Source organism: Quercus lobata, chromosome 5 (genome assembly GCF_001633185.2).
Source record: "Quercus lobata isolate SW786 chromosome 5, ValleyOak3.0 Primary Assembly, whole genome shotgun sequence".
Classification (NCBI taxonomy): domain Eukaryota; kingdom Viridiplantae; phylum Streptophyta; class Magnoliopsida; order Fagales; family Fagaceae; genus Quercus; species Quercus lobata.
Genome location: NC_044908.1, coordinates 79,287,411 through 79,300,238, shown reverse-complemented (window position 1 = coordinate 79,300,238; position 12,828 = coordinate 79,287,411). Strand labels below are relative to the sequence as shown.

Here is a 12,828-nt window from a genome sequence, read left to right as displayed (position 1 = left end):
TGGTAAATTCCATGATTTTGTAATATCATCTATTGATATTGTAATATGTGTCAAAGTCTAGGTTCAAAAGGCCTAAGATGCAAATCAAAAGAAGACAGTTTTTCAAGAATAATTTGTAATTTCAGTAGCTGTTCGATCAATGCTCTATCAATTAAAGATGATTTTTGATAGATGTTCGATTGTGACTAGATCGATCAAAAATTATTAAAACAAAATCTGAAGTATTTTAATTGAGTATGCTATTGCCATGTTTTTTGTGCCCTACATGCAAATATATGAAAGGTTTATTATAGCACGACTTCAACAAGAGGTTTAGAGACTATTTTCATGTGCCAATGAGAGAAAACCTATACCTAGTTTTGATCAAATTATGTGTCATAAATCTTTATTCAAGAACGAAGTTGGTCTTTTGGTGAACAAGAGCTGAAGGCACAGAGTCTGTAATCCCAGTATGTTGATGCAAAGCACAAATCTTTAAGGTGGTCCTTGGAATCGGCTAGAAGGTCTAATTGTGATCATAGATGCAGTTCGCGAGATAAGGTATTCATAATTTCATACATAAGAGTGTTAGGACATATGTGTTTCACATGTTAAGAACATATGTCATGATTTTATGTAATTGGCTTATCCTTTGACAAAACGCACTTTACTTGTATTTGGATAGATTTAGGATGTGTTTAAATACTTCAAGAAACCATGTTTCAAGATCAAGTGTTGAAGCCTTCAAGTCTGTCCAAGAAAACAAGCTGATAGTGCAAATTCATTAAAGGTCAACAGCTGTCTCGACAGCTGCATCTATTGAGTTTAAGAAAGCTGTTTAAGCCCCGTGTGCTCGACACTTGCTTGACAGCTGCTCGACTCTGTCGAGGTTTAGGAATTTCAAAATTCTGATATGATTTTCTTAGGATCCGTGAATATGTCTGTAAGGTTGAATTTAATCAACCATCTTGTTGGCTTTATTCCGTTCCAAATTTACTTGTATTTCAATATTTAGTAACCCTGTATTTAGGTGAGTTTGTTGTAAGGGTAGTGAGTGATATAGAGTGATTGAATGCTCAAGAATGTGCAAGAAAACTGAGTCTCGCGGCTGGATCTCGCGGGTGACTCTCGGCTGCAAGCCGCCAGAAGCAGCACACGTGCCAAGTATGCCAGAAGTTGAACCGTCATGCTAGCTGGAGTACTACAGGACAAAATAGGACAACTGGCCATTCTGTTATCGCGCAGTAGGATCTCGTGACTCAGTCAAGCCGTGAGACCAAGCCGCGAGCCACCCTGTTTTGAAAAACCTGACATTTCACATTCTTTTCTCACCCTAGTATAAATACCTCTTATACCCACAAAAGAATGAGAGCTTCTAGAGAGAATTTTGAGAGAGAAACCCTAGAGTAAAACAAGATTGATTCATCTACAATCTTTACATAAGAGTCTCTTCAAATTCCTCAACTCTCTTCCTCTCCATTGTCAAATCCTTGAGATGTATTTTACCAAAACCTTTTTCTCACCATATCCATTACTGTGAGAGGGCTGTTTGGTGTTTTGGGAAGTAGTTAGGAAGGAACCAATTTACATTGGTTGATGCTATGGTCAAGTAGCGGAATCCGGGAAAGTTAGAAAAGAAATAGGTTCGGCACAACCTCGTTGGAGTAAGAAGCTTGGAGGGCTTAGGTGCACTGGGTAGATTAGGCTTGGAGGGTCTATTGCTGTCCATGTATCCCAACTACATTTTCTAGTGGATTGTTTACCGCTTGGAGGGCGGCAAAGAGGTTTTATGCTGAGGGCTTCTTTTTCCTCTTCGATAACATATCGCATGTTGTCCTTGTGTTTGCATCTTCCTTCCCTTTTATCTTTGCCTTTTATTATCTGTTGTGGGTTGTGATTTTAATTTGGCTTAGATTGTTTTCCAATTCCGTTTTATAGCTTTTGTTCATTTTCCGCACGCTAGTTGTTTGACATAAAACTTGAATTGGTTAATTTATAAATTGAGGGTCTAAACGTTCAATGGTGTTTTTACACTATTTGAACTTTCAATGTCTTTGAGCTTTCTTTTCTCCTAACCCTAGACATATAAAATGATTGTTTTAAGGGCCGTCAAATAGTTCACAAGTTGCACAAGCATTGAGCAAACTCTGTTCAAGCAATTTGTAACCGGAGATGAAGTTCTTGCCCTAGTTCATCTCTTTCTCTTGAAGAAGTTACTGTGTATATGCACCGTAGGGTTTTATAACCAAGCATCTTCTTGATCTTCATCGTGTGGATGAACTGAAGAACTTTGCAGCCAACAACTTTCTTAGTTGGTGATTGAAGTCGCGTACTGGAATTCACGCAATTGGTTAGTCATGTACTTGGGAGTCGTGCATTGAAAAGGGGAACTGTCACTACAGAACAAGTCTAATTAGGTATTAGGGTAAGGGTTCAACTGTAGGTTGGTAAAGGTACTTGGGATTCCTTTACTTGTAACCACTTGTTGTGATAATAGTGGAATTTCGGGAGTAGTGACCTGAAAATCACCCGGTGGGATTTTTGCTGTTAGGTTTTCTCCATTCGTAAACAGATCACCGTGTTATTTATTTTCCGTTACATAATTAGTTTATTAGTGATTTGTTTGTGCTACCACACGTTTGCATGATAATTGATTAATTAATAACTTGGCTAATTAATTTAATTAATTTCTATCATAAGGGGTCATTCAGTTTGTGGCCTATCAAAGAGTTCAAATGGTTTAAAGCTAGTGTGAGGTGATTATGTCACGTCAATAAGTTTATCTAACAAGTACAGTCTAGGGTCCTGGGTTTTAGCTAACTTGTACAACTTCTCTTCATATGGTGGATTACTTTATTGAGGTAGAGGTAATATCAGAGTGTTTTTTCCTTTGAAGTTGGTTTCTCATTTCATTATCAATTATGTGTTCTTGTGTTGACTGCTTCAATCTCTAGATTTAGTTTATATTGTAGCTGTGGTAAATTTTACTAATACTGTGATCACCAAATTGGTCTAACCAAATCATTGTTAATTAATCCGCATAATTAACAAAAGGTGTTTAAATGAAAACTTTTGAATTAATATTTATCCTCAAAATTTTTTTTTTTTTTTTTTTTGATAGGAAATATTTATCCTCAATTTTATTTCACTACAGACGAGTATTACATGGAGGTTCTGGTTCACGGGCTACTGTAACTAACTTTGGAATCTAACGTACGGCTACATTAGGAGACAATACCGTTTGGTGCAATACATAAAAGGCTTTTATTAAACGTCATTGTTTGTATTAGTAATATCACGTGGACACGTCTATGTTCTATAGCTACTTAATCATGCCATTCTTTAATTTACATTTCTTACTATTGTTTATTGCTTGAGTACTTCAAGAAATATTTGTGATTTTACTTTTTGTCTGTTTGTGTTTGAGTAATTGAAAGAGATTTTTTGAATTATTCTGACTTTTTTTTTTTTTTTTGGTGGTGGGGTAAGTGCAAGGGATAGAACCCTCGAGCAACAGGTTACAAAGGAACTCGGGTGCTACTTGGAAATTACTGCAAATATTATGCTTTTTGTCCACCAAAATACTAAAAACGCCAGTTGTATAAAGTTCTCTATATCTGCTTTCTTCATATAGCAGATTTTTGATTGGACGCGAATATGGTACAAAAAATGAGGTGACTATACGTAAATATTTTTTTTGATAATTCGCTAGCTACAACAACAAGGGGGGTTTTGATCGGTTATGCCATTGAATTACAAAGCTTGGCGATTATTACACTATTAAAGGGTCAACAAAAGACATTATAAATTCATGTGTATTGATTGTGCGTGCAATACATTTTACCTTGTCCTGTACCTTGTACTTAAGCCTTAAATGTCATATAGAATATACATAATACATTGATCTCATATGCTTGGTTGAGAATTCAGAGTCTTTTAAACTTTAGAGTTAATGACCCGGGTGGTTTTTCCCTATTTGTCCCTAGCTCCTAGCCCCACAGCAACAACCTCTTCCTCTCTAACAAAATATGGCTTCGTCCTCTCACATGCTTCCTGTCTAACAAAATGACAGTGAACATTATTGAAAAGACGTCACTTGCATGCTAGATGTCATGTATTTCATTTTTACAATTTGATTTAGATTTTCTTTTAAAAGAAAAATTGTTCATTATATCTATATTCATATATATTATAACTAGTATCGATATTAATTTTTTAACCTATATAATATGTTATCAATTTTTTACATACATTTTAACTATTAATGAAAATATTAGTCAGTCGATCAAATTATAATGACAAATGCTATACAATTAAAAAAAAAGGGTAAATATACAATTTTTTAAAAAGGGTACTTCACAAAATTTTACTAAAAATGATATCATTCCATCATCTTACTAAGTTATTGTAACAAAACCGGTGAATATGAATACTTATTCCATTACAGCTTCTTTCATTCCTTATTATTCCGGTTCTTATTACATTGTAATAACCATTATAGTATGCCAAACATGCCCTTTGTATTATTTTTTTTTGGAATTAATTCCTTAGTTAATATCAATTAGAAAGTTATTTAGGATTTTTTTTAAAAAAAAATTCATATTGGAAAATATTAAAATTTAATTGGTTTCTTAAGGGGTTTAAGTATTCACTAATATAGTTGACTATAGTTGCTAAACTTTTCCCTTTAGGGACTATTTTGGAACATTTACTTGGCTATGCCTCTATTAAATACACTTGTGAAGTACTTTTGTTGCCCAACACTCTCAATGTGATTGTCATGTTAGTGACAAGTCTGCTTCTATTTAAAAATAAAGGTCAATGCCAAAAGTGTATATATATTTCTCACAAGCAAGCATTAACATAAGAATAAACACAAACTCACATGCTAAATACCGCAATTTAATCATTTATTAGAAAAAAAACAAAAATATAAGTTCGTATGTATTTTAATAAATAAAGTTTAAATATTTATATACAAAAATTTATGAAGAAAAATTTAATGATGTTTGAATAGTAATTTTTAAATTATTTTAATTGTATTTTTATCTTTGATTTAAAATTATATTTCTTATTTACTATATTTTTGTCCCTAACTTATTAATATAACTATTAATAGTGTATTTGTGTGAAAGCTCTCTATTTTAGTTGGCAAAAAAGGTGTGAAATGAAAGAAAGATAAAACATGGAGTCAAATTTTTTTTCAAAAGAATTTGAAAGATAAATGGATGAAAGTATTATTTTAATGAAATTACTTGATTTAACAGTTTAACAAGATCGAGAAAAAAATTGTTGAGCTGAATCTAAGGACTATAGAAATTAATAGAAAATTTGTAGCTAGGACCCCAACAACTTAATTGTACTTTGTCCTGGATTTTGTTAAAGCTCTATTTCTGTACAACATTCTCAAAATAATGGACATTTGGGTGCAAGAATAAATTCAATTTCTTTGGTTTGCTTAAGCAATCAATTAGTTGATGCTACAAACAAAAGTTGGCTCCAAAGACGGCATAACATTCTCAAGGTGATTATCACAATTTCATCATACTCGACCACATTCTTTGAAGCTCTATTTCCATACAGCATTCTAAAGGTAATTGCCACAAGATTCAGTAATTGAGACGCGGACTACTTTTCTTTTTGGTTTTTTTAAAATTAATTCTCCTAGTTTAGCTTCCATATGTAAAGTGAAAATAATACGTCTTTTCTTTCCTTTAAATCTGATGAAATGAAATAAAAAATAAATAAAAAAATTCTCCCTTTGTACCAAGTGATCCAGAAACAGGATATAATTGTGTAGGGTCTAATTGAGTAGGGTCTCATCCTTCGTGATTAAATTTAATAGCTCCACAAATATAGCTCAATTTAGTTTCATACATCTCATAAACACAGGATTGAATAAAAAAATCCAAAGAAAAGATTAAAATGATTAGGTTATTCTCCTTGATATTTTGATTGTTTGAAAAGAAATTTCTTCTTCTTCTTCACTCTTTTGTTTTTGTTTTTTGTTTTTGTTTTTGTGTAAGAAGAAAAAAAAAAGACTAAAGAGGGACAACTTGGGCGGGAAAACAAATTAGTCATTCTCCTTTCGTGCCTTAACATTAACTCTGTTTTCACTCAGTTTCTCTAGTCTCTACCAACTGAACTCCCTTCTTTCTCTGCTCTGTTCTCTGTTCTCTACGGTCTCCACCACAAACCACTCTCTGTCTCTGCTTCGGCTAAAGGTAATTCCTCTCTCTTTTGGGGTTTGTTTTGCTCTGTATAGATCTTTCCATTTTTTTTCTCTTTTGGGATTTTGCGGTTTTCTTTTAAATTAATAAATGTCTCTCTGTTTATCATTCCAACATAAATTAATAATAGTTTCTCTGGGAAAGTTCATATGGTCAATAAAGAACCATAAACGTTTGCAACAAGTGCACCCATCCAGTTTGGCCAAACATTCAAATCAACGCGGGCAAGCCCATCTTAGCCCGTGGTGGCTTCAAGCTCCAACCAAGCAAGGCCTACTCTCTCCACCTCACTGCTCTCTGGTCCGGCCATGGCCTCTGCGCCATTGGTCATTCACGGCTCACTCCTCTGCAACGGTCTAGATGGCACCCCACCAGCCACTCTAGCAGAAATAACTCTTTGAAACGAGCAAGACTTCTATGATGTAAGCCTTGTTGATGGCTACAACTTGGCCATTTCAATCACACCCATCAAAGGCTCAGGCAAATGCAGCTACGCTGGGTGTGTTAGTGACCTCAAAATGATGTGCCCAGTTGGGCTTCAAGTTCGGTCCCATGATAATAGAAGAGTTGTGGCTTGTGAGAGTGCTTGCTTCGCGTTTAACTTGCCGAGGTATTGTTGTACTAGGAGCTTTGGAAGTCCTCAGGCTTGTAAACCCACAGCATACTCTAGGATTTTCTAGGCGGCTTGTCCTAAGGCTTACTCTAATGCTTATGATGATCCTACTAGCATTTCTACTTGCACTAGTGGCAACTATTTGGTCACATTTTGCCCTCACCCCCGTTGAATATTCAGATCAGATGCTTATAGTTAATTGCTGATATAGTAATGCTAGTTCGTTTAGTTATTGGTGTTTGTGTTGGTGAGTTATGTGTCTTGTAGCTGATTTGGAATAGTGGAAACTTATATTACTATTGGTATACTGCTTTCTGTTTACTTGAAGACTTATGATTTTTTATTTTTATTTTTTTTGGTTGATGTTTGTGGAGGGCGGGTTGGCTAAAAGAAAGGCCATTTAACTTTCGCACTTCTCTATGAGCTGAAAGGCGTGCCAATGTGACCAAATAGTAGCCACCAGTGCAAGCATGAAAGTCAGGATTTTAGGTACTCAATGTGTGATTAAGTTCAACTCATGCAGTCAATTATGTTACCCTGTTGAGTTTGACCGGTCAATAAAGGAAATTACAAAATCCATGTGTTTTATAAAATTGATGCTTGATTGCCTCCGGTCCCTAGATGCAAGTCTGGTTGACTTGTGATGCTTGGCTTATTGAGTTGGAGCAAAATTCTTTTTGATAGGCTGCTTCTATGTTTGAAAAAAGGGAGGCGTGTAGTCCTAAAAGAAACAATTAGTCAGCGATAGGTATCAGAAAGAGAGGACTTCAGAATATTCTCTCTCTCTTTTCTTGTAAGAAGACTTCATGCCCACCCACCAACCACCCCCTCCAAAAGCACTGCACACAAACATGGATCCTGAAACCATGGTCATGCCATTGATTCTGATCGTGCTTTTCTTCCCATTTTGCACTTCCGTTGACACCTTAGCACCAGACCAATCCATCAAGGATGGCCAGTCTTTGATTTCCAACAAAAATAATTTCGCCTTAGGCTTCTTTAGTCCCGGCAATTCTAGCTACCGGTATCTTGGTATTTGGTTTGTCAAAGTGCCAAATCAAACTATAGTGTGGGTTGCAAACAGGAATGATCCTATTATTGATTCCTCCGGTGTTCTCTCCGTCAACCACTATGGAAACCTTGTCCTCCATGACAGTTCTAACCGTCTTCTTTGGTCTACCAATGTGTCTGTCCAGGGGACAACCTCGTCTGTTGCACAGCTTCAAGATTCAGGAAATCTGGTATTGGTCCAAGGCAATAACAAAAAGGTTATATGGCAAAGCTTTGATCATCCTACAGACACACTGCTTCCAGGCATGAGGCTTGGGTTGAATCGGATAACTGGGTTAGACAGGTTCTTGACATCTTGGAAGTCACAAGATGACCCCGGAACTGGGGACTACTTCTGTAAGATAAATCCTACTGGCTCTCCACAAGTCGTCTTGTATAAGGGTTCAACTTTATATTGGCGGTCAGGTCCATGGCCGTGGCCCACATCATTATCATCGAGTTTTAAGTGTTATTTTGTTAACAACGAAGATGAGGTATCTTACGCCTACTTTTTCGATGACGCCTACATCATTTCTAGACTAGTGCTTCACAACTCTGGATTGGTCCAGCACCTTATGTGGAATGACGGTGATCTTCAATGGAAGGAATACTGGTCAGCACCTAAATACCGGTGTGACAACTATAGACACTGTGGTGCATATGGTAAGTGTGGTCCCGAGTCTGCCAGTTTTAATAGGTTTGAGTGTACTTGTTTGCCAGGGTTTGAACCCAAGTCTCCGAAGAATTGGTATCACAGAGATGGTTCTGAGGGGTGTGTGAGGAAGCAGTTGGGGTTGTCAATGTGTGGGAATGGAGAAGGGTTTGTGAAGGTGGACCTTTTGAGGGGTCCTGATTCATATAATGCAGTTTGGATGAACATGAGTATGAGTAGCTCAGAGTGCGAGCAGGCATGCCTGCGAAATTGCTCTTGCACAGCTTTTGTCAGCATAAATATTGATGGGAAGGGGACCAGTTGCTTGGCATGGTATGGTGAATTGATTGACATTTCAGAGAGTTCATATGAAAGGTGGGATCTAAATGTACGTGTAGATGCAACTGAGTTAGGTGGCCTTCTCAACTTGCTTGTATTTTTCGTAAATTTTCATTTCTGCCTATTTCACCTTACAAATCGTGGACTCAATTTTTTTTTTTTTTTTTTTTTTGTCCTTCAGCTACTTACACAAGGAAGTCCAATGGTTTTCTTGGCCACAAGAGGCAGCGGGCAATTACAATAATTTCTCTTATGGTGACATTGTTTCTGGTATGCTTGATAGGCTATATATGCCTAATGAAGAAGAGAAAAACATCCCCCTCCAAAAAAAAAAAGGATGAGGAAAACAAAAGGTAACAACATCACTTCTATTGTATTGTTCACACAAACACAGAGGAATATATATATTTATATATAGATATATATCAAGAGTCATTTTAGTAGACCACTTAAGCTATATAAATGCTTAATTGCAAAATTATAGTCAGCAATGTCTATCAATATGTTTTAGGACAGTGAAGAGAAAATTGCACCATCAGTCATTATATTTTAACGGTACCATGGGCTATGTGGAGGGAAATGAGCTGGAGGAGAATAGTAGACATCCAGATTTATTCATCTTTGATCTAAGCTGCATGGTTGCTGCCACTGACAATTTCTCTCCAATCAACAAACTGGGACAAGGTGGCTTCGGTTCTGTTTTTAAGGTAAACTTACAATTCATAATGGCATTGCTGAATGTTGACATCTTGCATATTTTCCTTTCTTTTTCAATTTCCATTATTGTATGAGTGTGAATGTAGGAAAATGATTTACATAAGCTAAGACATAAGTTATTGAAGGATCAGATTGTGGCATTGAACTCAACTGCTTTGAAGTAATTTTTTTGACTAGGCTTAATTTTTGATCATGGATTCAGGGTCAATTATCTAATGGACAACAAGTAGCCGTAAAAAGGCTATCCAACAGTTCTGGACAAGGAATAGAGGAATTCAAAAATGAAGTTATGTTAATTGCAAAACTTCAACATAGGAATCTTGTCAAGCTTTTTGGTTGTTGCATTCAAGGGGAAGAAAAGATGTTGATTTATGAGTACATGCCCAATAAAAGCTTAGATTTCTTCATTTTTGGTACGTCTTCTTTCTATAAATCTATTGCATTCCTCTTTTTTTTTTTTTTTCTTTTATTATATATATTCAGAGAATATTTTTGGACTACATACAACCAAATATTTTAACACTGGTTAATCACATTTTGAGTATTCTGGAGTTAAATTTTATTGTAGACCACATTTTGAGTATTCTGGAGTTAAATTTTATTGTAGACCATACAAGAAGTTCATTGCTTAATTGGGGGAAACGCCTTGAAATCATTATTGGGATCACTCGTGGGATTTTGTATCTTCATCAAGACTCAAGATTAAGAATTATACATAGAGATCTTAAAACTAGCAATGTTCTCCTAGATGGTGAGATGAATCCTAGAATTTCAGATTTCGGGATAGCTCGTATATTCAAAGGGGACCAAATTCAAGACAAGACAACTAGAGTTATCGGAACATAGTAAGTATGCATGCGCACACAAAACCTTGCACACTTTCCACACATATAGAAAATGAAGGCCTATGCAAACTTTAACTCTATTTTTAATACTATTCACATGCAGTGGTTATATGTCACCAGAGTATGCAATATTTGGAAAATTTTCAACAAAATCAGATGTTTTTAGTTTTGGTGTCATATTGTTGGAGATCATTAGTGGCAAGAAGAATAACATTTCTTATCAAACACACCCTTCCCTAACTTTGATAGGGCATGTAAGTAGCAAAAAAACAACAATCTTTTTCCATTTGCATTTATAATACAACCCCAATTGGATAATGCTATAAACCATACAGGTCTGGGAACTATGGACAGAAGATAGAGCCTTGGATATAGTTGATTCATCGATTATTGAGTCAATTGTTTCTCATGAAGTCTTGAGATGCATTCAAATTGGGCTCTTATGTGTGCAAGAAGATGCAACGGATCGACCAACAATGTTGGCAATTCTTCTCATGCTAAGTTGTGAAACAACTCTTCCTTCTCCGAATCAACCTGCTTTTGTTTTCAAAAGACCTACCAAGGATATGGGATCAGTCACAGGAAAGGAGTTTTATTCTATAAATGACGTGACAATAACTACGTTTGAAGCTCGCTAAAAGGTAATGATTGATGCATCTAAATTGCTTCTATAAGGATTTATGGGAACAATTAACATTTTACTCTGTTTATAAAAACAAATATAATTCTTATTCTTTTTTTTCTTCTTTCTTTCCTTTTGTACCAGGTGATCTAAAAGTAAAATGTAAGTGTTAGAGAATATAGCCTACTTCAGTGGATTATACTTTCCCCTAACATCTGAATATATATATTACTGCAATGCAAGCCTCATATGCTAATAAGTAATAATTGAAACATATTAGAGAATGATGTAACCTACAGACAATTTCCTGTGCTCCAGGCATAAGAACTTTTAGGAAAGCTAAAAGGCAAACATGCAGTCCGTGGTGGATAGTACTGTAGGAACAATGTTCTTTTAATTTTTCAAGTAAATATCCTCGCCATAATCAAATGACAGGACTATGTTTTCTGTTTATTTTCACTTATTAATAGCTTATTTAGTCTAATCACCTGAAACCCTTGGATATTTTGATTTTGTAATGTATGTCAAGTCCAGGTTTCATAGGCCTAAGATGCAGCTCAAAAGAAGACTGTTGTTTATGAGTAATTCGTAATTTAGACATCCATTCAATCGATTGAAAGATGAATTTTGAGGGATGTTGAATTTGATAGTGGCTCGATGCATTGAAAATTGTGAAACCAAAATCTAATAAAAGGCCTATTATAGCATGACTTCAACAAGAGGTTTAGAGAGAGAGAGAAAGCCTAAACTTCATTTTGATCAACCTATGATTCAAAAGTCTTTATTCAACAATGGAGTTGGTATTTTGGTGATCAAGAGCTAAAGCCAGAGAGTCTATTATCTCAATACGTTGCAGCAGAGAACAAATTTTTATGGTGGTAAGTGGTCCTTGGAGTAGTTTAGAGGGTCTAATTGTGATCACAGATGCAGATCGTGAGAGAAGGGAGAGAAGGGATTCATAGGGAAGAGTCCAAAAGGTCTGAAACTGGGGTGGGGTCATGAGAAATGAGAGAGAAGGAATTCATAAATTGGTTTTGATGTGGCTTGTTTGTTTGTATTAATTTAGTTCAAACCCAAAAATAAATTGTATTATTCTAGCACAAAAACTATCAAAGAAAACGAAGAGATAAACACAGAATCATGGGTTTGTACAATGCCCTTAAGTGTTTGACAATGTCTTTTTAATGGCTTAATGCACGTACTCTTCAAAGGCGATGTCTAATTTTAGCTAAGTATAATGCCTCTCACACTTGGCCAAACAGAATTTTTAATTTTACCAAATTATTTATTGATTCACAAAATTGGATTCCCATAGTATAATATGAAGGATTTTAGTGTCCCACTTGAAAGTTCAGTTTTGATTATCTGTACAAGCTATTCAATAGCTACCTAATGATGAAAATTTGTGATCTTTGCTGAGATTTGGTGATGCAAAGATTACGATAGAGAAGAAACTAAGTGAAGAAGAAAATTGAACAGAGACTAAGAAATCTTAACTAACTTGAGATCAACTCTAGCAAACTAAACCGACTCATAACAGATTTTTTAACGAACTCACTATAACGGCTACATAAGATGACACCGTTTGGTGCTTTACACCGAAAAAGGCTTTGTTAAAACGTCATCATTTGTACCAGTAGTAATATCACGTGGATAGGCCACTCTGTTTTAATGATGGCACGTGAGGCCTAATAAGAAAACCCATAGTTTAATCTATATATATATATATATATATATAAAACCGAAGCTTTTGCTGGTACCACAATTTTCCACGTCAGCAT

The 12,828-nt window shown here is 35.5% G+C and overlaps 1 protein-coding gene and 1 pseudogene across 2 annotated transcripts; both read left to right on the top strand.

The window, feature by feature from the left end:
* The first annotated feature begins 3,636 nt into the window (after positions 1-3,636).
* LOC115991230 lies at positions 3,637-6,994 on the top strand (annotated as a pseudogene).
* Positions 6,995-7,499: 505 nt separating this feature from the next.
* LOC115991692 (G-type lectin S-receptor-like serine/threonine-protein kinase RKS1) lies at positions 7,500-12,488 on the top strand. 2 transcript variants are annotated; one of them, XM_031115549.1, is made up of 8 exons: positions 7,500-8,937; positions 9,045-9,216; positions 9,375-9,570; positions 9,783-9,993; positions 10,188-10,425; positions 10,529-10,679; positions 10,761-11,066; positions 11,192-12,488. In XM_031115549.1, exons 1-7 carry the CDS (start codon positions 7,629-7,631, stop codon positions 11,061-11,063), a joined length of 2,580 nt encoding a protein of 859 aa, XP_030971409.1. In that variant the 5' UTR covers positions 7,500-7,628; the 3' UTR covers positions 11,064-11,066; positions 11,192-12,488. The 2 variants fall into 2 exon arrangements, with proteins under 2 accessions (XP_030971409.1, XP_030971408.1); XM_031115548.1 differs by having other exon boundaries at positions 10,761-12,488.
* Positions 12,489-12,828: the final 340 nt, after the last annotated feature.